The sequence below is a fragment of the Anser anser genome, assembly GCF_964211835.1.
Source record: "Anser anser genome assembly, chromosome: 2".
Lineage (NCBI taxonomy): Eukaryota > Metazoa > Chordata > Aves > Anseriformes > Anatidae > Anser > Anser anser.
In genome coordinates this window covers 73,551,124-73,575,983 of record NC_139721.1, presented here as the reverse complement: position 1 = coordinate 73,575,983, position 24,860 = coordinate 73,551,124, and the positions used below count along the sequence as shown (strand labels likewise).

The 24,860-nt window shown below is 36.2% G+C and overlaps 1 protein-coding gene across 1 annotated transcript in view; it reads right to left on the bottom strand.

Annotated features, from left to right (window-relative positions):
- The window catches only part of ZPBP (zona pellucida binding protein), a 37,797-nt gene extending 14,531 nt beyond the window's left edge, over positions 1-23,266 (bottom strand). The window contains exons 1-6 of the mRNA XM_083826799.1: positions 22,544-23,266; positions 17,524-17,604; positions 13,116-13,241; positions 7,317-7,466; positions 4,936-5,154; positions 2,084-2,160 (exon numbers count right to left, since the gene is read on the bottom strand). Of these exons, the coding sequence (XP_083682925.1) occupies positions 2,084-2,160; positions 4,936-5,154; positions 7,317-7,466; positions 13,116-13,241; positions 17,524-17,604; positions 22,544-22,625 (735 nt within the window). The 5' untranslated portion in view covers positions 22,626-23,266. The remainder of the gene's footprint in view (positions 1-2,083; positions 2,161-4,935; positions 5,155-7,316; positions 7,467-13,115; positions 13,242-17,523; positions 17,605-22,543) is intronic.
- Positions 23,267-24,860: the final 1,594 nt, after the last annotated feature.

Sequence of the window (24,860 nt, the reverse complement as noted above, 5' to 3'; positions counted from 1 at the left end):
CTTATTTTCTCTCATTTTTTTTTTACTTTCTTACTAGGTGCATGACATTGGAATATCAAAGATTTTAGTTCATAGTAGTTAAACTAAAAATGTGACTTTTAAACTGAATAAATGATATAAAATCTGTAACAAAAAATAGACTGATTAGCAACCTGACAAAGTAAGAAGTCTCAATGTTTCACGTCCAGACAGCAATTCATTTGTATACAGGGATTAATCATATATATAGAAAGCTAAACAGAAAAAGTGAAAAAACTTTAATAGACTTGCAAAGTTCAGTACACACACAGATTACAAAAAAGGCAAAACCAAATTTATTTATACAGTCTTATTTTGATCTTCTTGTCTGCACGAAAAAGATTAGCTTTGACCATGAGCTTTCCCCACAGATTCATTTTTTTTTTCTTCCAGTGGAAAAAGCTGCTTAACGAGGACTGCATACTTTAGCCTCCCTTGCCCCTCTAGTGGAATCCCAAAGGACGATTTGCATGCATATTCTTGACAATGGGGAGGAAGAGGGAGATGCTTCAGAACAACATTCAAATCAACACTATACTGAATAGAGGGAGCACCTATAATTGACATACTGTGAAGGATTTGCTTAGAAGAAGGCCACAGAAAAACACTGGTCAAGATTGCCTTGAGCTCTCCTTTATATGTCCCGACAGTACTTTAATCCACGTTGTAGGTGAATATACTCATGATCCGCAAAATTTTCTTCAAAATGTGGGCAAATAAAAAAGCTCTTTTATCCACCCCATCATTTCTTTGAAAACATGACCTATCAGACCCTAAATCCATAAACAGTAGGGGACTTCATCAGCATGTTTCTGACATGAAACCAGTATCAAATTTCTATGGATGGGTGTTATGGAGCAGCTAAATATGGAAACGACACAGGAAAATGACTGCCAGTACAAAGATGCAGCAGCCTAAGTACTGCCACAGAAGCTCAGTGTGACAGCATCAGTGTTTATCTCCTATGTTCCAACAGGTTCCTCACAGCATGAGTTGTTAGTTTCCTAACAACTCATTTCTCCTCTCCAAGATACCTTCAGCAAACATACACCTTTTCATGCCCTTCCTTCCAACTCCTTTCTCTTTGCTTATCGTAGAACCACAGAACCATAGAATGGCTTGGATTAGAAGGGCCCTTAAAGACCAGCCAGTTCCAACTCACCCGCCATGGGCAGGGACACCTCCCACCAGACCAGATTGCCCAAGCCCCATCCAGCCTGGCCTTGAGCACCTCCAGGGATGGGGCATCCATCCACGGTTTCCCTGGGCATCTTGTTCCAGTGCCTCAACACCCTCTGAGTGAAGAATTTCTTCCTTATATCTAATATAAACCTACCCTCTTTTAGTTTAAAGCCATTGCCCCTTGTCCTATCACTATACTCCCTGACAAAGAGTCCCTTCCCAGTTTTCCTGTAGGCCCGCTTTACGTACTGGAAGGCTGCTATGGTGTCTCCCTGAAGCCTTCTCTTCTCCAGGCTGAACAACCCCAACTCCCCCAGCCTGTCTTCGTAGGAGAGGTGCTCCCTTACCCTCCTATGGCAGAAGGCATATCTTCCTCCTGTACTTCCCTTTCTCTTTTTCCTTTCCCCATTAAGAACCTCTGAATTAACAGTTAACCTAGTAAGCAAAAGACTGGCTTCTGGTTCACTGCTGGAAGAGACAAAATTCTTTAAAAAACAAAACAAAACAAAAAAACTAGAATAAAATCTGCAAGCAGCTAAAATTTTACCAGATTAGTGATAAGATCACTTTGAAGAAGTTATGGAAAGGCACTCCATTACAAATAACATGTTCAGTATTTATAAGACAGCATATGTTCAAAGGTTCCTGATTGTCTTGCTACTTTTCATACTCTGTTTAACAGACTTAATACAGACCAATAGTGTGATCTGCCTTAGCCACAAGGGCAACAGAATATTGACAATTTTAACCAAATTTATATCCACTAAAACTTTTATATAGATTCTTCATTAAACAAATTATGCTTCATATTTTATGTTGATATTATACTTTATTAGAGTAGCTTATTATGTTAGTTGCCATTTTATTCCTCCATCTACTGTACCTTGTTTAATCTATGAGATGCATCACAAGCACTTCGCTGACATAGTCTGTTGTTTTCTTCTCTGTCTAAGCAAGTAACTGTAACGAAATACAATCTATTTACAGAAGAACAGTAAATGAAATCAACATTTTTTTTTTACTGGTTTAAAATTCTAGTAATTTCTGATGCAAGAATGTTGAAACACATCCACATTTCAGATGTCTGACTTGCAACATTTTAGAGAAACCATACAGTCTTTCCTCTTCCAGACATTATCAATATGTCTATGTCTAGTTTTCCATATACTTAAATATTTCACGGGAACTGCCATTTATTTGTGAATTCTGATGGCAAGGAAATGTGTAATCCTAGATGCTTCCCAGATTTATATGTATCTGAATCCTTTCAGAAGAAATAATCTACTTCTTCCCTAATTACTTAGCTATTATTATGCATTTATGAAGACAAGTTTTGAAACAGTCAGCCAGGAACCCTAACAGTTCAAGCTTCTGACTGTCCAAACAATGGACTCAAGTTTTATCTCAAGAACAACTACAGCAATATCTAGTGTTTTAAAGATTCCCCCCACTGGTCTCCTCCCCTGCACACATCTTAATTCCATATCTTCACCCACTCAACCCTGTCCATCCTCATAGGAATCCCTATGGGACATTGAACAGAAGGAAAACTTGAAGTATAGACTGAATGAAAACTGTAGTTACATTTTAGCAATCCATTTGCATGGGTCCACGTTCCTTGTCAACTGACTATTACTAACATGTTACAGTAAAGGCCCAAGAAATAGTTTAGAAGCTGCTAGCCTACTCTCCATAACTCACATTAGATTAAACCGCCATAGTAAGAAGAAAATTATCTGTTAACATGTTAATTTCACTCCTTATATTATAAGCTTTACCTACCTCTGTCACAGAAGTAATTCTGAATGCCAAAAGCAGCTTAGAAATCAAAAAGTGCTAATACCTCAAGCTAATAAAGAATGTGTAGTTTACCACTGGGTTGTATCAAAGTTTAAATCCACCAAAATCTCTAACTGGAGAATTTCTCCTCCTTGATTGTAGAAATGTTTCAAAGTATTGCGCAAACATTCTATAAAGCTTGCACATCGTTTAAATCTCACTTATGTCATCTCAATAATAATTAACCTAAACTAGCTACACTCTTCACGTCAGTGCTATTTACTACAAATACAGTCTTCAGACAAACACAGCTAACTAATAGTTTCATTATTTTTGTAAGTAGTTATATTTAATTTTTGAGGAAATTTAAATCGTAAAGTGGAAAGTGGAAAACATGCAATTGGTATTTTTTTCAGAAAGGTATCTTCTCAAACTGCATGTCTGCAGTCCACATAGTGACTAATCTAATACGATATATGAAAACAATGAAAGAATAGCCTTTTTAGAGTTGAAATAATTAGAGTAAGCTCACAAAAATTTTACATATGTTCTTACATATATTCAGCTCAGCAATTACCAACTGTATCTCTTCGGGTTTTAGAGATCTCTTTTAATAAAATAAAGTAATTCAAGTGAACTACACATATATAGGGACTGCATCACATGTTCTTTCAGACCTCATTCACAGCATAAAGGAGCTGAGACTTTCTTTTCATATGGTTTCAGTGTTCGGAAGGAATATTCTGAAAACAAACCTCAATAAAAAAAGTTTATATTAAAGTGAAAATGTATTTTTAATACATGAACTTTATGCAGGGATGATAAGTAGCTAACACACTGTAGGGTCATTTATGTATAAAGACACTCAAATATCAGTTATAACATTTTATAATTATTAAAATATATAATGACACTCAGTAAGAAGCCTTAAATATTCCATAATCTAGTGACATCTGCCCTCCCCAACTCGGGGTGGGGGGGGGTGTGGGGGGGTGGGGGGCGGGGTGCTCTTTGTTACGGAGTGTAGCGACAGCACAAGAAGTAATGGCTTTGAACTAAAAGAGGGGAGATTAAAATTAGATGTAAGGAGAAAATTATTTACTATGCGTATTATTTACTATAATAAGAAAATTATTTACAATATTTACCACCTCCAGTCTTGAGGCACTGGAGCAGGTTGCCCAGAGAAGCTGTGGATGCCCCATCCCTGGAGGTGTTCAAGGCCAGGTTCAATGGGGCTTTGGGCAATGTGATCTGGTGGGAGGTGTCCCTGCCCACGGTGGGGGCGGGGAAGGGATTTTTCAAGTGCTTTTCAACCCAAACCATTCAGTGATTCTGATTCTAAGCCACCTAATTATTTGCTTTGAATCATGACTAAAGGAAACCGAAAATACCAAAGTCAACCCAGTATATTTGGTAACTTATTCTTACCTGGATCTCCTTTACACTCCTACTGTTTGTTTGTTTGTTTGTTTTTAAAAAAAAACAACAACACTAAATTTTGCACTTGTATTATTGCCACTTAAAGAAGGAAAGATACTGAGATTCATCTCATTTAACCCCACAGCACATCCATGGAAGGATTTATATACCTATAATAGGTGCCTAGAGGAAGGTCATCTAGGGAGTTATGGAATACACTGTATCACTTTTCTTCCCATGTTAGTGTGCATTAAGGAATATGATAAAGTTTTATGATAAAAAATAAAAAACATATTGATCTATCCAGAACCATAAAAAGTTCTGAAGTTCTGAAGCTGTTATGAAGTAATGTAAAAGACATATTTTTGAGTACATAACTATCTTTTTGCTATTGACATCAATTTCACATGCAATACTTTGAAGAATCGAAAAACTTTAATTTTAAATACTTACAATACTTTTGGCATATAAGCAGTAAATTCCACTAGCTATAAAAAAATCTAACCATTATTTAAAAGTAAGGCAGATTTTTACCTGAAAATGTAAAGAACATTTCATTCTGTAGACCTCCTCTCTGCATTTTTACATGATGGCATTCTGACTTAATTAACATAACCTCACAAGAAAGTTCAGCAACAAGCTTGTTTAGTATCTGAATCAAGGCCTTCTCGAAAGAAATATTATAAAAACTATTGCAGGGGGCTGCGTGATACCGTACTGTCAATTCATAGTAATATTGAGGATCAGAGTAAGCTGCAGGAAAAAAATACAAAAGATGATGAGGAAAATGTCTGAAGAAGAAAGAAAAGTAATTTATATACTTGAAAATAAAATTATTAATTGAAATCCTTAATTTATAAGCAAAACCTACTTTGAACTCCCAAAGATTTTTTAATGATACATAACATATACTGGGCTACTTAGAAACACTTGAGAGAGTTATACAAGTCCACATTCTTAATTATATCCATAGGTAAGTCTTACTGTTTATTACTGTAATTTTTTTTTAAACCAACAGGAAACTACAGTAAAGGCATCAAGAATATGAAAGTTAAGGTTAAGAAGCATGTTACAAACTATCCAGTAGTTTGTTGTGCAGTATTTCATCTCATCCATTATCATTAGTTATAGTAACGTATCTTACATTTCTTAGTCAGCTATCACATAAGTATATTAAAAGGAGTAAAAACTGAACAGAAATTCCTTCTCTATCAATGTAAGTACCTGAACAAGCTACCATACAGGTATGAAATTTACTTTTAAGGAAGAATCAGTTATTTCAACTTTACTGTGAAGCTAAATGCATACCTGGACATCTTTTACAAATATATTGATGTACCATAAAATGCATATTTTATTCATGGTAACCACTCTACTTACACAAACCTTAAGACCAACAGAACAAAATGCTAAGTTGTTAAATTAAAAACAGGAGTGAAAGAATGAAGAAGAGAGGTCAAGGTGCGGGTAGAATCATAGAAATAAGAAAGCAGGGAGAGGTGCAAGGAAGAAAGAATGGAGGAAGAGAAACCAAACCAGCCGAAAGAAAAGAGAAAATCACAGGATGGCTTGGGTTGGAAGGGACCTTAAGGATCATCTAGTTCCAATCCCACTGCCATGGGCAGGGATGCCACCCACCAGATCAGGTTGCCCAAAGCCCCATCCAACCTGACCTTGAACACTTCCAGGAATGAGGCATCCACAGCCTCTCTGGACAATCTGTTCCAGTGTGTCATCACCTTCATCATGAAGAATTCCTTTCTTACATCTAATCTACATCTCCCCTCTTTTAGTTAAAAGCCATTACTCCTTCTCCTATCGCTACACTCCCTGACAAAGAGTCCCTCCCCAGCTTTCCTACAGAATCCCTTCGAATAGTAGGATAGCTGCAGAACATCCAATTAAGACAGCTCAGAAGATCCTCCAACTTGCTTTTGCGTCCTCCTTTTCCTTTGCTTTGCTGCTGCATGTTCTAGACTTTTTTGTATTTGTATGAAACTTGAGTTTTGTATGCTAATATTTAGATTGGATCCTTATTGAAAAATGTAAGACTGCATTACTGAAAACAGTAAACTTTTCCATCAAAACTGCTTCAGATAAATTGCTTTCTATCCAATTCTATCAAGCAAGCTAATTGCTAAAAGACATAGGTATTCTACATTAAGGCTACTGAGGCCAAACTCAAATTATTTTACATTGGAGGTTAATTTAGGTTATTGTGCTCTACCAAGCCTTTAAATGAGCACTGGTATGCATTTCAAATTTAAGATCAGACGCCATTCTGTTTAAGGCAATAGGAACTCTTGCCTACATCTCCACAAGAATAAATTTCTATACTTTAGGGAAGAAAGAGAGAGCTAGTAATGAATGACATTGCCTTTATAATATTTCACTTTGACTTCATCAAAGATTTTACCTCCTGACAGACAACTATGTAATCAGAACAAGAAAGAATGAGCTACAAATATTATATAATTAAATGATACATACTTTATATTTTAAAAACACAATCGGGTAATAATTAAGGCATTAATCTGGTGTGAAATAAATCCATATGTCTGTGCTAAAGTTAATCTCCTAAAGAATATTTCAATTTAAAATCAGAGTATTTTTATGTTGTTAAGGATTACTGCCTGTTCAATTTGTTGCATTTCATTATGTTTTATGTTTCTTTTTTAAAAAGAACTGTGTTCATAAATTTCTCAGTACACCAGTGAGCTTCATGTAAGGCTCTGTATATGTCATTAAATGAACCGCTTGGTAGCAAATGCTAATAAAAACAGTTTATCCAAAGAAACAGAATGTCTTTACCTCCCCAAGTTCTAAGTAAGCACTACTTATTTATAAATAGCAACACATTTTAAAATAAAATCTTTTTCAATGTAAAAGCACACTTACCAAGGTTGATAACTTACCATAAATAAGATATTTTAATATGAGTTTTTTATCAGGTTGCGTTGCTGTTAACTTATAAAGAAGAGAACAATTGTAAACTCCACTCAGATGAGATTTGAAGCGTCTCAATATTAAAGTTCCCGTTGGTGATATTTGCACACTGCTATTTTCTAGTAAACATAGTAATAAAATAACTTTAGCTGTCATGATGAGAAAATGCAGAAAGTAACAGTCCAAATGGTTATTTACTTTTAAACTGTATAATAATATGGATTCAGCTGAAGGCACGGGAATCAGAAACTGAAGCTTTGAGGGTGTCACTTACTTCAGCTTTACACAAATATTCCTTATTGCTACTGTGTTTTTAAGTATTGGTTCATGAAGCAGCCCTAGAAACGTGTTTTTATTTGACCTACAGCATCTATTATATTCTCTACAATATCCACTTCCAAGAGCAAAAAACTCCCAGATTAAAGAAAAAAAAAAAAAAAAAGACAAAGCGGTCAAATAAAGGTGTTTTTTGTTGTCGTGGTTTTTTTTTGTTGTTTTTTTTTTTTTTTAGTAATTTTACCTTTATATAGTTAAAGGGAGTAGTAGCCTCTCAGTCTTCAGTCTCAACCAATCAACTAATTACCAGCTGGCAATGTTTAGCATGCAGTAAACTTGAAAGTAAGTAAGCAGGACAGGAAGTTCAAGTTAGGCAAGTAGTGTATGACAGACATTCCAAAAAAACATCGTATTTATATGCCAAAATTAGAATAATGTATGCTTAAGATTGTAGAATAATCCTTCTGTATGGAAAGATATGCACTGTTATAGTGTCCTAAGTCTAAACACCACTCCTTAGCTCAAGACAGAGAAGAAGTGGAATCCTACTTTAAAGGGCATATTACAAACATGGCTTTTATAATTTTTTAAGGAAAAAGAAAAGCAATATTTGAGGTCAGACTTTGGGTACTGATGTTGAGCCATGCACTTGTCCTATGTAGTCGGCTTGTAGGTTACATGATGACAGCTGATGAGCCCTTTCCTGACTTAAGAGTCCTCAGGTAGTGCCAATACAGATAAGGGTTTCTCAAATAGTAGCATGCAGCCTATCTTGCTGGCAGCTATCAAAGTAAACCTTGGGATTAGAGCAGATTAGAATAGACTTAAAGGTAAAATACTCACTTTAATAAAATACTTTGAGAAGGGATTTTTTGTTCTATTTTTGGAGTAAAAAACAAACAGACAAACAAACAAACAAACAAAACCACTATATTTAGTATCCTGAATAACTTAGACCTTTGTCTAGTGCATGGAATTAGTGTGGTATGAAAAACATATTTTTAGACTGAAAAAATCAATGCTAAGGACTTGAGATCTATACTACAGACATCTTAGCTTTTTTGCTTCAGATCAGTCCTACTCTGATTTTACAAACTGACCACGCGTTATCACTCAAAGCAAACCTTTCCAATTAGCTTCATCCAAAAGGAATACAGTCTGTGCAATCAACCACCAGTCCACAATCCAAACAAAATGTAAGAGGGTAGGGTCAAGCAATTCACTTCAAAGCCACATTCCTGTTCAAACTAACATGTTAGTGTGGATGCACACTGATTTTCCTGGGATGCAATGTTAAGAAAGATACTGAGGTAAAAAAAAAAAAAAAAAAAAAAAAAAGTGAGAGAGAGAAAAAGAAAAAAAAAGCAACCCTGATCTTTTTACACACTTGGCAGCAGGCTGTGGGACAACTTTGTTCCTCAAGAATCTATTTAAGCTTTTAATCAACTTAGTTTTGCCACATATATAACTATGTTTAAAATAAAATTTAAGCACTGGTAAAAAAAAAAAAAGAGTACTATTAAAAAGACTGGAAGTGCAAATTCTTTGACATGAAAGGTTTGGGATTCCATATTAGGTTTTCACACTAATGAGACACTGTCTTTCATTTTTTTGGGTGATGAAGAGGTTTTTAATCCTCTGATGAATTACTCAGGATGTAGTTGATGTGTCTCTAAACTAGGATAACATTTGCTACTGTAGGCTGAAATAGATAACAGATTAACATTGTCAGAAAACCATCACAGATTTAAGAACTGTAGTTCTAATTATTGGCATGTTCACCTGCCCTGTGTGGGCCAAAAGCAGCATCACCTTTAATTGACTGGATAGCAGGAGCACTTTTAAGATATATCACAGTTTTACTATACTTACAAAATCTATTACTAAATTAAAAAGACTACAAGAAGTCCACAAAAGACAAAGTTTGGAAATTCAGTGAAGAGATTTGGTCACAAGTATTTTTTGAAAATGCATCAGCAGAAATAGTAAAGACTTCTTAGAAGTCTTCACTGATTTTATTTTAGAATTTTATTGTACCTTGAACAATGAATGCTTCCCATAACAGAAAAAAAAAAAAAAGATTTTTAAAATATTAATCGTTAATTATTTTAATTGTATGTCTGTGTGTAGAGGATCTCCTATTGGATCACAAAATCAAAAGCCTGTGGTTTTGTTTGTTTGTTTGTTTGTTTTTGTTGTTTTTGCTTTTGTGTTTTTTTTGGGGGGGGGTTGCTTTTGACGTTCTCTGTTTTACAAAACCACAGTACACACTTTTTTTTTTCCTTTTTTTTTGGCCTGTCAAAGGACATAGTCGCAGTCTTCCCAAACTTCTTTGAGTACATTAGGTAGCAATGCGTATAAAAAACTGTCCTTTAAGTCCAAATTCCTAGGTTCATTTTCACGAAACTAGAACAAGCTTTCAGTGCTAATTTGCATTGGCAAATAGTCTAAGAATGAGATGCTTCCTCATCTTTTCTGTTCTATTTAATTGTTCAGGACACCACCAAAAGTGATGTTTTATGCAGTGAAACTTTAGGATGCAGAACATAAGAAGCAATTATTTTTAATCTTTTTATCCACTTAAAGTGTATTTTGAAATACTCTTAATGTCAGCCAGCCCAACAGCTGATGTTTAAAAACTTCAAAGTACAATTTCCAGATCTTAATACAGAGGAGTCACTATACTAATTGAAAAAAAAAAAGCATGTTAATTTTAAAATTGTAATGATTTTAAATTACACATCATGTAGTATTTAATTTTTCATTACTGTTTCAACAACACATAACTAGACTAGAACTATCTGTGACCAAAGCGACTTGTTCAAAAAATAGAACTGTTTGTTAATGGCCACAGAAAAAAAAGAGTGTTTACTGCTCTTTGTGAGTTTTTTATTGTAGTCATGATGTTCGATTTATATAGTCAGACAAACTTTTGGGGCACAAAACACCTTCTTAGGGTGTGTGTCAAGGGCTTGTCTGCCTGAAAAAGAATCTTTTAGTTAGAATTTTTCTATGACAGTTAGTACAATGAAAAATAGGCTCTCTGCCTGCAGATTTTATGCTTAAATAATTGTATTTATTTTGAAGCATTCTGAAAAGCATGATTTTGTTAGTCTTTCCTAAGACTGGATTCACAATTCCATATTCCCACTTTTCTGTGGACACACTGAAAAATTATGAAATAAAATGTCATGCAATGTTTATGAATCCTAATTTCCTACTATTATGGACATTCACTATGCTAGATACTAGAAGACTAACTAGTCACACCAAAACCCATATAATTTTCACCACTTAGTGGGATTGGACCTATTCTAAAAGGCATCCAAGCAATCAAATTATTTTATACAACGAACACTTCATAAGCTAGAAACTGAAGATAGCTTTTTGTCTGTTTAAACTTTCCTTGAATTGAAAGAAAATGAATGTGACATCCCTAGGAGACTAAGAACTGTCTTTGTGACATTTACCCAAAATTGTGGTGGCTGAAGGCTAAATTCTCTCATTATCACTTTTTTAAACACTTTTCTTCTAAAACCTCTCCCACCTGTATAGAAAGCTATGTCAGGAAAACACAAGTTTTCTTCTCTTATAGAAATGTTTTTTGCCCTCCTGCTGCTGATTCTAGTACACCTAAAGTTTCTGCTGAGCCGAGAACCCCTGTCACTGTAACTTTTTTACTAGTCAACCAGGGTTGGCACAGCAACTTGGGATATTACTGAAGCAATCTGCAGAAAGAGATTTAAATCTGTCCAATGAAAGTCTGAGGTCTCCATGGTTTAAACATTTTCTACATAGTTAATGCTGTTGAAATTGTGGTTTGGGTAAGCCAAAGGAGTCAAAAGGGCAATTTTTGTTAATTGTGAATCAGGAGGCTGCCCTCTGTCTGGTCAGAGACAGTAAGCTCAGTACTTATACATGACAATATACCTGATACTGTGTCTGCCATGCATCACAGATTGGGCATCAAGATATATCATTTACAATGCAGGACACAGCTAACCAGGATATATCTATCCCAAGGGAGATGGACAGTTCCACTTAAAATGACATAGACCACAGGCTTAATTATAAGCAAAAACATCTATACCTCACTGAGAAAAAGAATGCTAGAAATTCATACTGAGGGCTAAGCCCATTGTCAGATTCAGAGTGAAAACACAGTGTAGTATCAGATGTTACAAAATGTGAAATGCTCAACTATGAAGGCTGGCATGTAGAGGATTAAGAATGAAGAATCACTATGGTACAAATGGTACTTCAGATTGTGTAACATGAAAAGTTACTTGAAAACATACGAAAAACAAGGACAGAGTTCTGATAGACACCAATATAGACTAACAGGAAAGCAAACAGGATTTGGTAGCACTGCCATTGTAAAAGAGTGAATAGTTCATAACCTAAACAATAAACTAAGCTAGGAGATTAAACAGATTTATAAATTCATCATAATGTACAATATACTTTAAAACTACAGGTATGGAATTTGTACTAAAGAATAAATGAGATGTATATGGAAAGAAATAAAAAACATAACTCAGAGCAGGTCATAACCTCTAAGGAATCATTATTATGTGAGAAAAGCAGTAAATGTACAAGCAGCCCAGCACACTCCATGGAGAAACAGTGATTAGTAGTTTTCATGCCATACTAGCAGATTAGGACAATGACTTCATTAGATGCATCAGCAAGAGTATAATCAGCAGTTTAATGATTATTCTCTCCCTGCTCAGCACTTATTTGGGCACTACCGAACACTGTATCTTGTTTGGACTCCTCAAGACAAAACAGATACTAACAAAGTGGAGCAAGTCAAGCAGAAAGACCGCGACATTGTTAAGGAGTTAGAGGGCAAGAGGCAGAAGAAACTGGGATTTTTATCCTAGAGAAGTATAAGGAGGCAATTGCAGTGCTTCACCACCTAAGTTACAAGAAAAATAAGCTGTACCTTTTAAGAGGTACATCACAAAAGGATAAGTAGCAATGATGACAAGTTGCAATACAGGAAATTATGAGTGAAAATAAGAAAAAATGGAACAAGTTGCACAGGAACGACAAAAGTCTCCATGGATAGAGGTCAAGACCATAAGCAACTTCATATCTGAAGGCAGCCTCTCATTGAGCAGGAGGTCGGGCTCAGTCTCACAGGCCATGACCCTATTGCTATGTCCTTACAGAACACTCCCAGCTGTCTCTCAAGGCAGCAAAGGATGTCATCCTCAGCATCTGTTGTATCCAGCATGCCCTGCTCTGCCTTGTACTCTTTAGAGAAGGCAACATCTTCTACAGAGATCTGCAGATCTGTTTTATTTTGGTTATCCTGAATTCTGAAAATAGAAAGTTAATTTATCATACACATACAAGCACCAAGTATCCTCAGTTAGGTCTCCTCCATTTACATTCCCACTTTTGTAGACATCATGCTTCTTTTCAGGTGAAGAGGACGAGAAGAGAGAGGGTGCAGGGGGCCACTTAAGAACATAAGTCCTTACCCGAAGAAAGATAACCACTTGGTCCATTCCACCGGAATATCGGATCAATCAGTTCTGAGTTTCTCAAACGATTTGTAACACATAAAATACGTGGACTGTTGTGATCCAGCTTGACATAAACTTTCACTGAAAGAAGTTTATCATTAGCATCAGATATTTACCAATGCTATCCTAACAGTGAGCTATACAATTTTAACACAGTAGTTCACAGATGATCTTGAATGGAGTTCTAATTTTGGCACTGGTCCTGTTATATCTACATCAAAATAATATACAAAAATAGAGAGCAGCTTTTTTTTTTTTTTTTTTTTTCCCTCTGGACAATAACATTAAGATAATTATTTCTAGCTCTAGGTTTATATAGTTGTGTAAACAAGAACCACAGTGCACTGTAACATCCTCCTGAGTGGAGTATGTCTCTTAGCAGGCTCTCATAAGCATGGGCTTCTGCAGTTTACTGTCTCACTTGGTGTCTAACACACACATGGAGAGAGTAGAGATGCAGCATGTTAATCCAGAACTCTCAGACTTGGAAGCTTGCTGTTTACTTTCTATTCTCAATTGCCTTTTACCAATGCACTACATACATATATATCTATATGTTTATATACTAAAAAAAAAAAAAAAAAAGGATTTTAGTGCTGTACCTCAATAAATGGTGAGCTATTTTTCAATTCAGAGATGACAATTTAGGAAGAAAACTGAATAAAGTAAGGATGCACTTAGTCTTTTCCCCCAGTAAAGCAGGTGTGCATGTTGCCTGAGATTTGCAGTGTACAGGTGCTTCCAGATCTTTAATTGCTGCTAAAAATTTCAAGATCGGTGTGGTCATAATCACTCCCATAATATACATGATTTCAGTGTACAATTTGTTTTATCCCTTCCTAGTGACATTCTGCAAAGCATTTGTGTTCTTCAGAAGCATGGGATGCTAGATATTTATGCTCTATAGTATTCTGAACTTGAATGTATCAGGCTATCCTAAAGCCATTGAAAAGCTACAATTAGTATAAAACCACCACCATTTTCTCCACTGTGGTTTAGAGAATCTGACTAATAAGTGAAACAGAATCAAATAAACAAATTACTGCTATTTTACCACTGACTATTTCAGATTCCCCGCAGGTGGAAAGCAGTTTAGCTATTTGTTGCAGGAAGGGATTAACGTTCAGAAAAACAGTTTCCACTTTTCCATTATGGCAAGTGGCAGCGATGGCACCAGTTTTCTCTCCCGTTCAAGTATGGTTGTTTCCTTTCATTGAAGAATGAAAAGCCACTTACATTCACAACATTAAGTTGCTTAAACAGAATACAGACTTAGATATTAACACTTAATATAGAAAAAAATAAATTTAGAATTTTGATAGTCTTAAGAACAGGAGGTATATCCATCCCAGCTAATAATTCACTTGTTACAGTAGCTTCTGTTGCAGAAAACAGAAGAATATCTTTTCAATTTCCAATAGCATATCATGGAAATAAATGTCATTTACAGGTGCAATTTCAGTTTTTAACCCAGAAGCATGTAAATTAATATGAACTCTACATATCAATGCAATTGCAGGTGTGGTGAGCATTTTTCATTGTAAATCCTTAATACTTTTTCTCAAAATTTACTAACATACTGCAGAAAAATTATACAGATTGCATATCTCTCCCACCTTGTATTTTGTTTTTGATTTCCTCATGTTCATTTTGCTTTGTCTTATAGCAATCTAAAAAATATTTATATATCCATAATAAAAAGTAACAAAATTGTGGTGTCATTATTACTGTGACTTGCCAAATGGTAAATTTTTTCCCCACCACTGTAAATTTCCATGACAGCTTTGTAAACATATGTTGTAGGAACAATATAGCAGCAGGGGATCTGATAGAAAACAATGACTGATAAAATATCTACCAGGTATAAATTTAGTCCTCTTGCTTTTAAAATAAATCTTATATTTTTAATTAAAGTTCTTTGCTTTTTTTCTTAGTTGCTCATATTCTTTCTGTTATAAAAATAGAAATAGATCACTTTAGAAACTGATCAAAAAAAAGAGCATTTATGTCAGGTATTTCCACAGTTCAGGATTTGAACAGTGTAGCACTGTATTTAACCACATTTTGGTAGTCAAAACTCAAAATACGAGATAATGCCAAGCATCTCATAGCAACACTGGAGCCAAGTCACATGTACTCACAATGGGTATCAAAGGGAAGGTGTAAACAGTCTTTATTCATACAAAATGGTTTAGAAACAGAGTTGAGAAAAACATTTTAATCTTGCTTCCTAACTTTCAAATTTCCCTTTTGCAGTCACATTATAGCCAAGTTTACAGACCTAAGTCAGAATCAGAAGACAGAAAAACTAGACAAAAAGGATGAAAACTTCAGACCACTCAAAAAAATACTATTTAATATTAATCTTTAATATTAATCTTTAAATAATTTCATAACGTAAGCTACTATCAGAAACCTTTAACAAGAAATTATTTTCCAGAAACCTTTTACCTTTTGACAAAAGCTAATACATCTAAGAATCTGCACCTCCAAAACAACATCAAAAAATGTAATCTTTTACATTCTCCTTATACAACAAAAGTTTTGGAGATTATTTGTGGGTATTCACACTGCTGAACTTGTTTACAAAAACAGGCGCCAACTCCAAGAGCTAGCCAGAGGTACAGGTACAAAGATGTTATCTCAGTCAGGTAAGTTTGATTATCCAGTATGTTGCTGCCCAGCTATAGTACAACATCTCCCTGATACTAATATATTGTCTTTCGTTCTGGTGCTAGTTCAAATAGAAGAAACTTGACCCTTTCTCCATGTGGAATTTAAATGCAATAGTGGAAAAAGAGGGAAGGATGGAGGAAGGAGATGGAGAAGGAGAGGAAAACGGAGAGGGAGAGCAGAAGCTAATTTTTCTAGCTCTAAATACATGAAAAATGCTTTGCCTTACAGTACATTTTATTTTGTTTACCTTTGAAAGGCTTGCTTTCATTTGTTTTTGACATGTTTGTTCCAGATGTGAGAAAGGAACAGAAATTAGGAAAATATTCCAGAAACTATGCATGTTTCCTAACTGCCAGCAGTATGATGAAAGAAACAGGTGGGAAATTAAAGGACTATACTTTCTGTAGGTGGAACTCACAGAGAGGAAAAAAATTACACAGGTTTCTGAGTTTGTCTACATTTGCATTGAGTGAGAACAAGAATTTTCAAAGTTTTAACCACCAGTTTGAAAATGTATCTCTCAATTTACATTAGAGCGCTATAATCACCAGGCAACTGCCTCCATTAAGGATAGCTTTTTCTCCATCCAGAAGTTCTTTCCTGAATCTGAAGAAATATACACAGAAGTTTTCTTTTCAAAAAAAAGGAAAAAAAAGAAAAGTATTTGTCTAAAGACACTTCATCGCTAAATTCCCAATTGTAAGTTTGTTTGATCTCCCTGTCTGACAAAAGTTATTCTGTTTTTTTTTTATGGCTCAGTCTGAAAAAATTACTTGTGTTAACTTCCTGTATGATAGTCAAGTTTGGAGGAATGTCCTGCAAAGTCCAATGTACATTTTCTAGAATTGGACTTTGTTTTTTCTCAGTTTTGTTCTTCTTTCTTATACAGTAATAGCCCTGTTGAAACAAACATATTACTATTCTCATACTCACAGTAGAAAAATGTTTTGTTGGTGGTGGTGGGGTTTTTTGTTACTTTTTTATATATTTTATACTGACTAGAGCTCATAATTTCTTGGTATGCTACTAGTAAAGCTGTAACTGTAAAACACAGATAGAGAAAACTACGGGGAAGAGCCTTATTAAAATCAGGCAATGTGCATTACAGAGACAGCAACACAAATAAGCATATGGCATGAGGAACTGCCTCTTTAATCTAATTTTCATATTTTCCAATAATTGTTTAATTTATTAAGAAAAGAAAGTGATTATACTATATTCTGGAGTTAGATGGATTTAATTTAATGAACAATTAATTCTTAACACTTCTTCATTTTTATTGTAAAACATAACATAAGCTTCAAGTCTCAGGTTCTGTGTACACAAAAAGTAAAATGAAGTGGGAATGCATACAGTGGAAGAAAGAAGTATTGCAGGGCAAAAGTCTTACAGTCAGGATGAAGAATACGAAGAACATTGTTATTTTTATAACAATTATGGAAAATAATTATCTATCTTGGTCTCATAAAATTATAAAATGACTATAATAAAAATACATTTCAATGGTAGAAATATGTGCTTTTATGACCTATTATTAAATATACATGTCAGTTCAGAATTGTAAATAATCAAAACATTTAAAACAATTAAACAACAAGTAATATGATGGAGAAGGGCATTTCTGTGGTAAAAACAAAACTGGTATATTTTAATTGAAATTTGTTACATTATGTTTAAAGAAAAGTACCTGGAAATATGATGGATCCCACTATTTTTAAGCTATTGTGTCTTGGCCCTGCACTTCTTAAAAATCCCTGTGAGGGTTGAACTGTTAAAAGATAAAACAATGACATTAATACAACACAATTTCTCTGAAAAAGACAACAGCATACTTCAGGCAATCTAAACCCTTTATTAGACTTGTTCTTCAACAGATATAGTAACTGTCTAATGTCTTATGCAAGGCCTGTTCCTCACAAAGGCAACAAAAAGAAATTACCAAAGTTTGATATAGAAAAGCATTCTGAACAACACTTAAGTTTAGGCTTAGCTTTAACCATATTTGTAAGTTTTACAAAAGAACTATCATGATTTAAATTAAGGCTGTCCATAATGAGGATAGTGTGGTTAGGTGCTGTCCAAAATGGGGATAAAACTTAACTGCATTGTTATCATGCACACCATCAGGATGTCAATCAATCTGTATACTGACCATTAACGAAGTAATGAGCTTGGGTTTTGATATTATTGTGATTTTCCTAATTTCCCCATGAAATTAAAATACAATGGGTTTTATGGCTACTTTAATTTGCATTTCTTCTATTTTAAATAGAGATTTCAAAAACTTTCATAACAATTGAAAAGCTTTACAAGGCACACAAGGCTTCCAAAAGAAAACTGTAAAGAAGGATCTTTCAGTGGGCAGTGTCAGGTGGACGTTCTCGTGCAAGTCAGATCTGAGTTTCTTTTACAGATTTTCCAGATACACAGAATTTAAGGCAGCAGAAAGAGACCAGTGTCTAGCAGACATCTCAACATTTTGCGTTCTTTGTCTCCACCTCCCGTTTGGAAAGAACATGGGTTACTGTAAATTAAGGTATGCTTGTGGTTTCTAGTTCTTTAGAAATCTGTGAAAGAAAGTAAATAACATAGGACTCTAAAGTCTTGAACACAAAAAATGGCAATAAAATACCGAACATGTAATTAGGAGCCACTATTTTACAAAGATGGGCTAAATAGTTATGTGGCACCAAATCAGTGCTTGCTGCTAACTTAGTTTCAACAGTCACCAGGCAATAAATAGTCAGGTAAACTCATTTTAGATTAAGGCATTTGTTGAGGCACAAGAAAGATGTTTTGATTTACTTTGATTTGAGCAATAACAGGAAATTATCGATTCACCCCATCTATTATAAAGCTGGCAATTCTACCCCTCTACCATACAGTGTTGCTATAGAAAACAGAAGCAAGGCAGGCTCTCTAGCTGGCACGTAGAGATAATCAAGGTAAGTTAAAAGAACTGCCTATACTCATTCTTTGAGAATATAAGCAGAATATTCTATTCAAAAAACTTAGGGATCAGGAAGAAATAAAACCTTGGTGGAGAAAAAAAAAAAAATCGAGAGAAGATCATCATGAGTAGTCTCATATATGATGGATTACTGCGATTAACGGTTTAATTTACTTCATAATATTTCTTCACTAAGTACCACTTTTCAAGTTTTTTGAGGAGCAAAAAAATTTTAATTAACTTCATTTTCTCCAAAGACCTCCAAGAAAGGTTAGAGGAGTTTTTGTTAAAAAACAAAGTGGATTAAAATTTTCTCACTGGAATATTTATACTGTCTTCCTGAATTCTGCTACATTGGCAAAAACTAAACTAAGTTTTCACTAAAATTCAGCTCACAAAAGAACATGATCTGATTCCCCATGGGCAAATATCATCAGGTGCTTTTATTTCAATAAAAGCATACTGATTTATATCCATTTATAAATCCTACCTGAAACACAGCCTGCTTTTAAATTCTGCCACTATTAACTGTCCACATGATCGCTACGTATCTAGAAAAGTTAAGTCAAGCACTGCAAACTGACAACGCTTTTTATGGGATGTTTAGGCACTAAGCAGAAGAGGCAAGTCGTATATTTTTTTTTTACAATAATAATTTACACCCAAAGATGGAGCTCTTGAACTGCTTGTATGAGAAGAACTAGAAAAAGCTGAAGGAACAGAGTTAGTTACCTGAGGAAGATAATGTAAAACTACTGAAATAACTTTTTTGGTATCTTTAATGATATCACATGCTAGATTCTGAGACAGTCAACTTACCTGCTCTTGAATGTGTATATGTTTCATTTGCAGAGCAGTCCTTTCAGTCAATAAATGTTTCTGTCCACATATGAATCTGAATCCTCAAACATCCTTTCCCTCGCTTTCTGATACTTAAAATGCCTTTAAACATTTTTCAAACCGTTTTTCAGGTTAACCTGCTTGAATTCCTTTGCTCTTCTCCTAATCACTTTGGTTTAAATGGCACTTCCTGCACCACTCTCTAGCTCAAAAGATCTTCTCATTCTCACTCTATTTTAAGAGTGCTATGATCAGTTTAAACAGATGCTTATCATAGAAAAGAAGTATTGAGAGGTCATTATGTTCCACAGAAAAAGCAGTAAAAAACAATCAAGGACAAAAGAAGTGTTTCTACTGCATTTTACAGACATTAAATGCACAACCAAATCTCTTCAAATTGCAGCTGCACTTAACAAGCAGTGGGAAAAGCTAAGGTTTGGGGGTTTTGTTTTTTGGGGGCTTTTCAAGAGAGAAAAATAAATGTGGCTTCTTAATTAATTCCCCATGTAAGTTTTTTAAGCACCCCAATACGCTAGAAATGCCTAGCATCGCATGTGATTCTTCCTTGTACTTTACTTCTTAGAGGCGTGTACAATGGGCGAGCAATGGATCCTTTTGCAGATGAAAACAGATGATGAAAAATAGTTTTATGTCACTATCTGACACAGGGAAATGGGACAATTCACCCACAAGTCCGGGGTGATTAAAGCCTCTCAGCTGCCTGAAGAGCCATTCCAAATGACTGGTTATTACTGGAATTCAAGGATGTATTTGCCACATGAAGTATCTATGTTACTTGAGGATTCATCGGGCAATTTTAAGATCTTCTGGAGTTAAATTCAACAGCTTTACTGCTAATTTATGCCACGGAAGTAGGCCAAAGAGTCTGCAGGGAGTTCAATTTAAGTGTAAAATGCTAACCTGTTCTGATGCATTTAAAATCTCCTTGGCTAGAGTATGAAGTCGACCCAAAGAAGTAGCTACTACCCAAAGGAAGAGAGAAATGAAGCTCATGTATTGCTAAGGGGGAAATAGCAATAAAGCCTATAGGGGGAAAATTCTCTGCACCGGGTTGGAAGCAGTGGGCGACTGCACTTGCAGACCCCCAGCCCCTGCCCCAGGGGCATTACAGAGGCTGGTTTGGTTAACACTGACTGCACGAGCAAGAATTCATACGCCCAGCGTGCCCAAAGAGAATGCCGCTCCCCCGCGCTGAGTGTCACATAAAGTAATTCTGCGTTCTGTGACATATTTTATTCCAAACCTTTTAGTCTTCAAATGAATGCTACGGAATCAAAATTTGTCATCTTCAAAGTTAATTTGTCAGAAAATTCAATTTGGTCTGAAAAGCGCAGGAATTAGAGTTTAAAATGAGCCTTAAGGAATTAATTAATCAATTTGCTAATGAATAAAAGACTGTATTGCTAGAATGTTCAATTGGCATATTTTCAATTCATTTATTTAGAAATGAAAATTCTACAATGTGTTAGAAAAAAAAGATTTATTTAAGTTATGGTAATTGCTAAAAGTTTTTTCAAAGTAATTATGTTTTAAGATAATTTTTGTAAAGAGGTTTCTGCACCAAAAGACTATATAAATAGCAGTGCTACTTACTTAAGAAGTTATTTTTGCTCAATCATGCTAACACTCAAGTGTTTTCCTATATCCAAGTATTTTAATTACAGCTGGCATTTCCAAGCAGCCTATTGATGGTGAGTGCTATGCAGAAATATCACCATTTCTGTTACTAGAAATATGAAAGTTATATAGGAAAAACTGAACTTCGGTTTTCAGTCTGTCTCAGTGTGTTGAAACCTTTTGAAAAAAAAGCCTGTAATACATAAAGTATACTATGTTTTTGCATGAACTATACTAAGTTTTTCAAGTTGGCCATTATATTTCCCCTCTGACAGTTGCACCACTAAAACATTTTATAATTTAGAACAAAAAGTTATTTTTTAACTAATTTTAAGTGAAGTTTCCCTTATTGTGGAGCTAGCGAAAGTTAAATATTCTGTCCCTTCAGAAGACTCAGGCAAGTCAAATGTAATTTAGGCATTTTAGGAAACGTGCTCCATGTTGTCCTCCAAGATTAATTATTCACTTATGGAAAAACACACCAGCCCAAACTGCAAGCATTAGCAAACAAAACAAAAGAAAAACAGTTGAAAAGGTGTATATTCTTTACATCAAACTATACTCAGACTGTATTAATAACTCCCCAATGCAACAAAATTAAACGTCTGTTTTGGAGTTGATAATATCTGTTATGCTTATTAAAACCATGGGCAGAAGAAATAATATGACAGCAGTGTTTCAGTGATCTAGGACAGAAGAAATAATATGACAACAATGTTGCAGTGAGTATATACTGAAATCCTGCAAATGGTTCCCCCCCCCCCCCTTTTTTTTTATTTTTGAGCACAACTTTGAACTTCACCCTTAATCTTGCTTATGGAAAAGGCCTTATAAAGGCATTAGAGAAACTTGATCATAACTAGATTGGCAAATAAAAAGATCTGGCACGTATGCGTAATAATGTACAAATTAAATAAGCTAATGTAATACTACCAGGAAGCCTAAGTGATTCACTACATTCAAATTTCCAAACCTCATGAAGAACCAGAGACTGGCATTTTGGGGCAATCCCAGCCCTAGGGTCGAGGCTGTGCAACCCAATGTCCCCGTCTGCACCAGCTGACAGCTGCAGTATTACACCAGAGATGTGCCGCCTCGGCATCCCACTGCAGAGCTGTTTCAGTTCCTCAGAGCCTTCGGCACGGAGATGCAGCTCTCTCGGCTCGGTACCGAGGCTACCAACTATTCGCCGCCTTGCCAGCTTGCCTATGGTGTTGCCTATGGCTATGGCACCCATAACCCGCACCGCCTCCCCACACGGCGCCGGGCCCCGCGGTACCTGCGGGGGCCGCCTGCAGCAGGACGAGGAGGAGCCCGAGGCGGAGGCGGCCCCGGGCCCCCGGGCGCCCCTCGCCGCCCATGGCCGCTGCCCCGGTGCCGCTGCCCGGCGGCCGTTAGCGGCCCCCAACGGCCGCGCGGCCTCCGCCTCCCCCGGGCCCTTCCTCCCCTGCCGTGGCGGCGGGGGCTTCCCCGGGGGCCCCCCGAGCTCCGTCGAGGCGAGGGAAGGGGGGAGGCTTTCACATCCTCAAAGCCCGGGGAAACATCTGCCGCGGCTGCAGCTCCAGCGCCAAGCGCCGGGGTGTGCAGGATGAACCCCGGGCGGCGCTGGCCTAGGCGGTGTGGTGGGCGTCGGTAGCGGTGCTGTGACAGGACTGCCTCGTTGTGGGGATTATCTAGGAAGGAGGTGAAGTCTGGCAGGAAAATGTCACTGGACTGGGAAATTTGGCATGTTGGTACTGTGCCAGAGAAGAAATACAGCTGTTCACGTCAAAGAGAGAAAGAAAAAGATGCTCCATAGGAATCTTTACGTACGGTAAAAGGCAGACAGCCAGTAAAGAACATCTGCACAAACATCTCACCACCTCCTACATGTCCTTTCTTCCATCACAGATTACTCCTGAAAATGTACAGTAGAAATCATTCAGCCTCCTTACTTGTCAAATTCGTTTCCCAGGATGATCTGGACAGAAACTCTGTCATCAAAATCCAGAGTAAAGCTTTAATTGCACTTCACTCTGCAACAAAACATGAGGTATCCTTGGAATGGCTTCCATCCTGTGCCTTCCCTGGGTCCTGTGTCTTCACCTCTCCTGCCATCTCTTGCTAAACTTTCCAGGAAAAAAAGGGGAAAAAAGTGGGGAAACAGGTCAGTTTGCAACCCTGCGTGTTATCTCTAGTGTATAAACTAAATATATTTGGTACAGAGATTACAAAGTATCAGTAAATACAGACACTAGTATGGCATTTTAAAGGCTTGTTACAGGAAAAGTCGAATTTTGGAAGTATCATGTCACTAACTGGAATGTACAATTATTATAGAAAATGGACACAAGTTGGGTCAGACCAAGAGTTCTGGTTTTTTGTTTTTGTTTTTTTTTCCATAGTTATCTGAGCCTTACAATGCCACTGCTGCACATAGAATGATCTCAGCTGTGACTTTTTACCCATTTTAGTTCTTGTGATCAGTATATGAAAGCTGTCATAAGCTGTCATAGTCAAGAAGAAGCCTTTTTTTTTTTTTTTTTTCCCTCCATCAGCAAAAAAATTCAAAAGAAAACTACCTTAATTCTGCATTACGGAACACAACTTCTTATTGCTATAAACTTGTAGCGTAGTAAATGTTAGGCCCATTTCTGATTTCATGTTAATCAAGAGCAAGTTAGGAATTCCAAGAAGTTATATCCTCGGGACACTAACATAAATGAGAGAGTGATCAGAGTCTGTGCCCTAATTTATCCTGACAAGCCCATAAAATAAAGGCTCCATAGTGTGAAAGGAGCTGTCCAAATAAACGTAGTTTGAGCTCTCTTAAGTGCCAGACCTTTGCGGAGAGCATTGAATTTATGCAGAGAGGGCCCCTATAAATCATACTGCTTTATTTTGATTGCTAGATGAAGACTATTGAGTTTGGGATTATGCAATGAGTGCTGCATTTTCTGACCTGGAACATTAGTGGGTTTGACAAATGATGGAACAACTGGCAAAACTGCAAGAAATTAAGCTGCACAGAATATCGTGATGTCCATCTGACTTATTCTAAGTTATAATTATGTTTCCTGTATTTGCATTTATCTGCAGTAGCATTTGATAAATTTTGTGTTAAATCTGTGTTTCAGTGTAATTCATATTTGTGGTCTAGATACGGACAGAACAGTTTATTTTAAAATAAATCCATGAAAACGCCAGCTAATATGTAGTAAAATTGAAAGCTCCTTAATTTTGCCTCTCCTAGATGAATAAGTGATTGGTATTGTCATTTCAAGTTGCTATCTGCATCTCCGTGAGGGACGGGGTAGCTGTGGGACACCTGAGCCACGTTACACCAGGAGCCACGTTACACCAGGAGACATTTCATTGTGAGTCTGTTTCTGTTGTTACCGAGCAACAAGAGGACTCGCTGCTAATTCAGCGGCTCCATTCTTTTTGCACCTTACTTGATAAATCCCTTTCCAGGAAAGAATTCCCTACTTAAGCCACTGCCTTGCTCTTTGCAGTTGTTTTGCGCTGATACACTGGATGATAACCTCTAGTTTTACTGTGGTTTGTTGGCTAGGACTTGAGAAACTTAGAGAAACAGGAGCAAGTGGAGTCTGTTA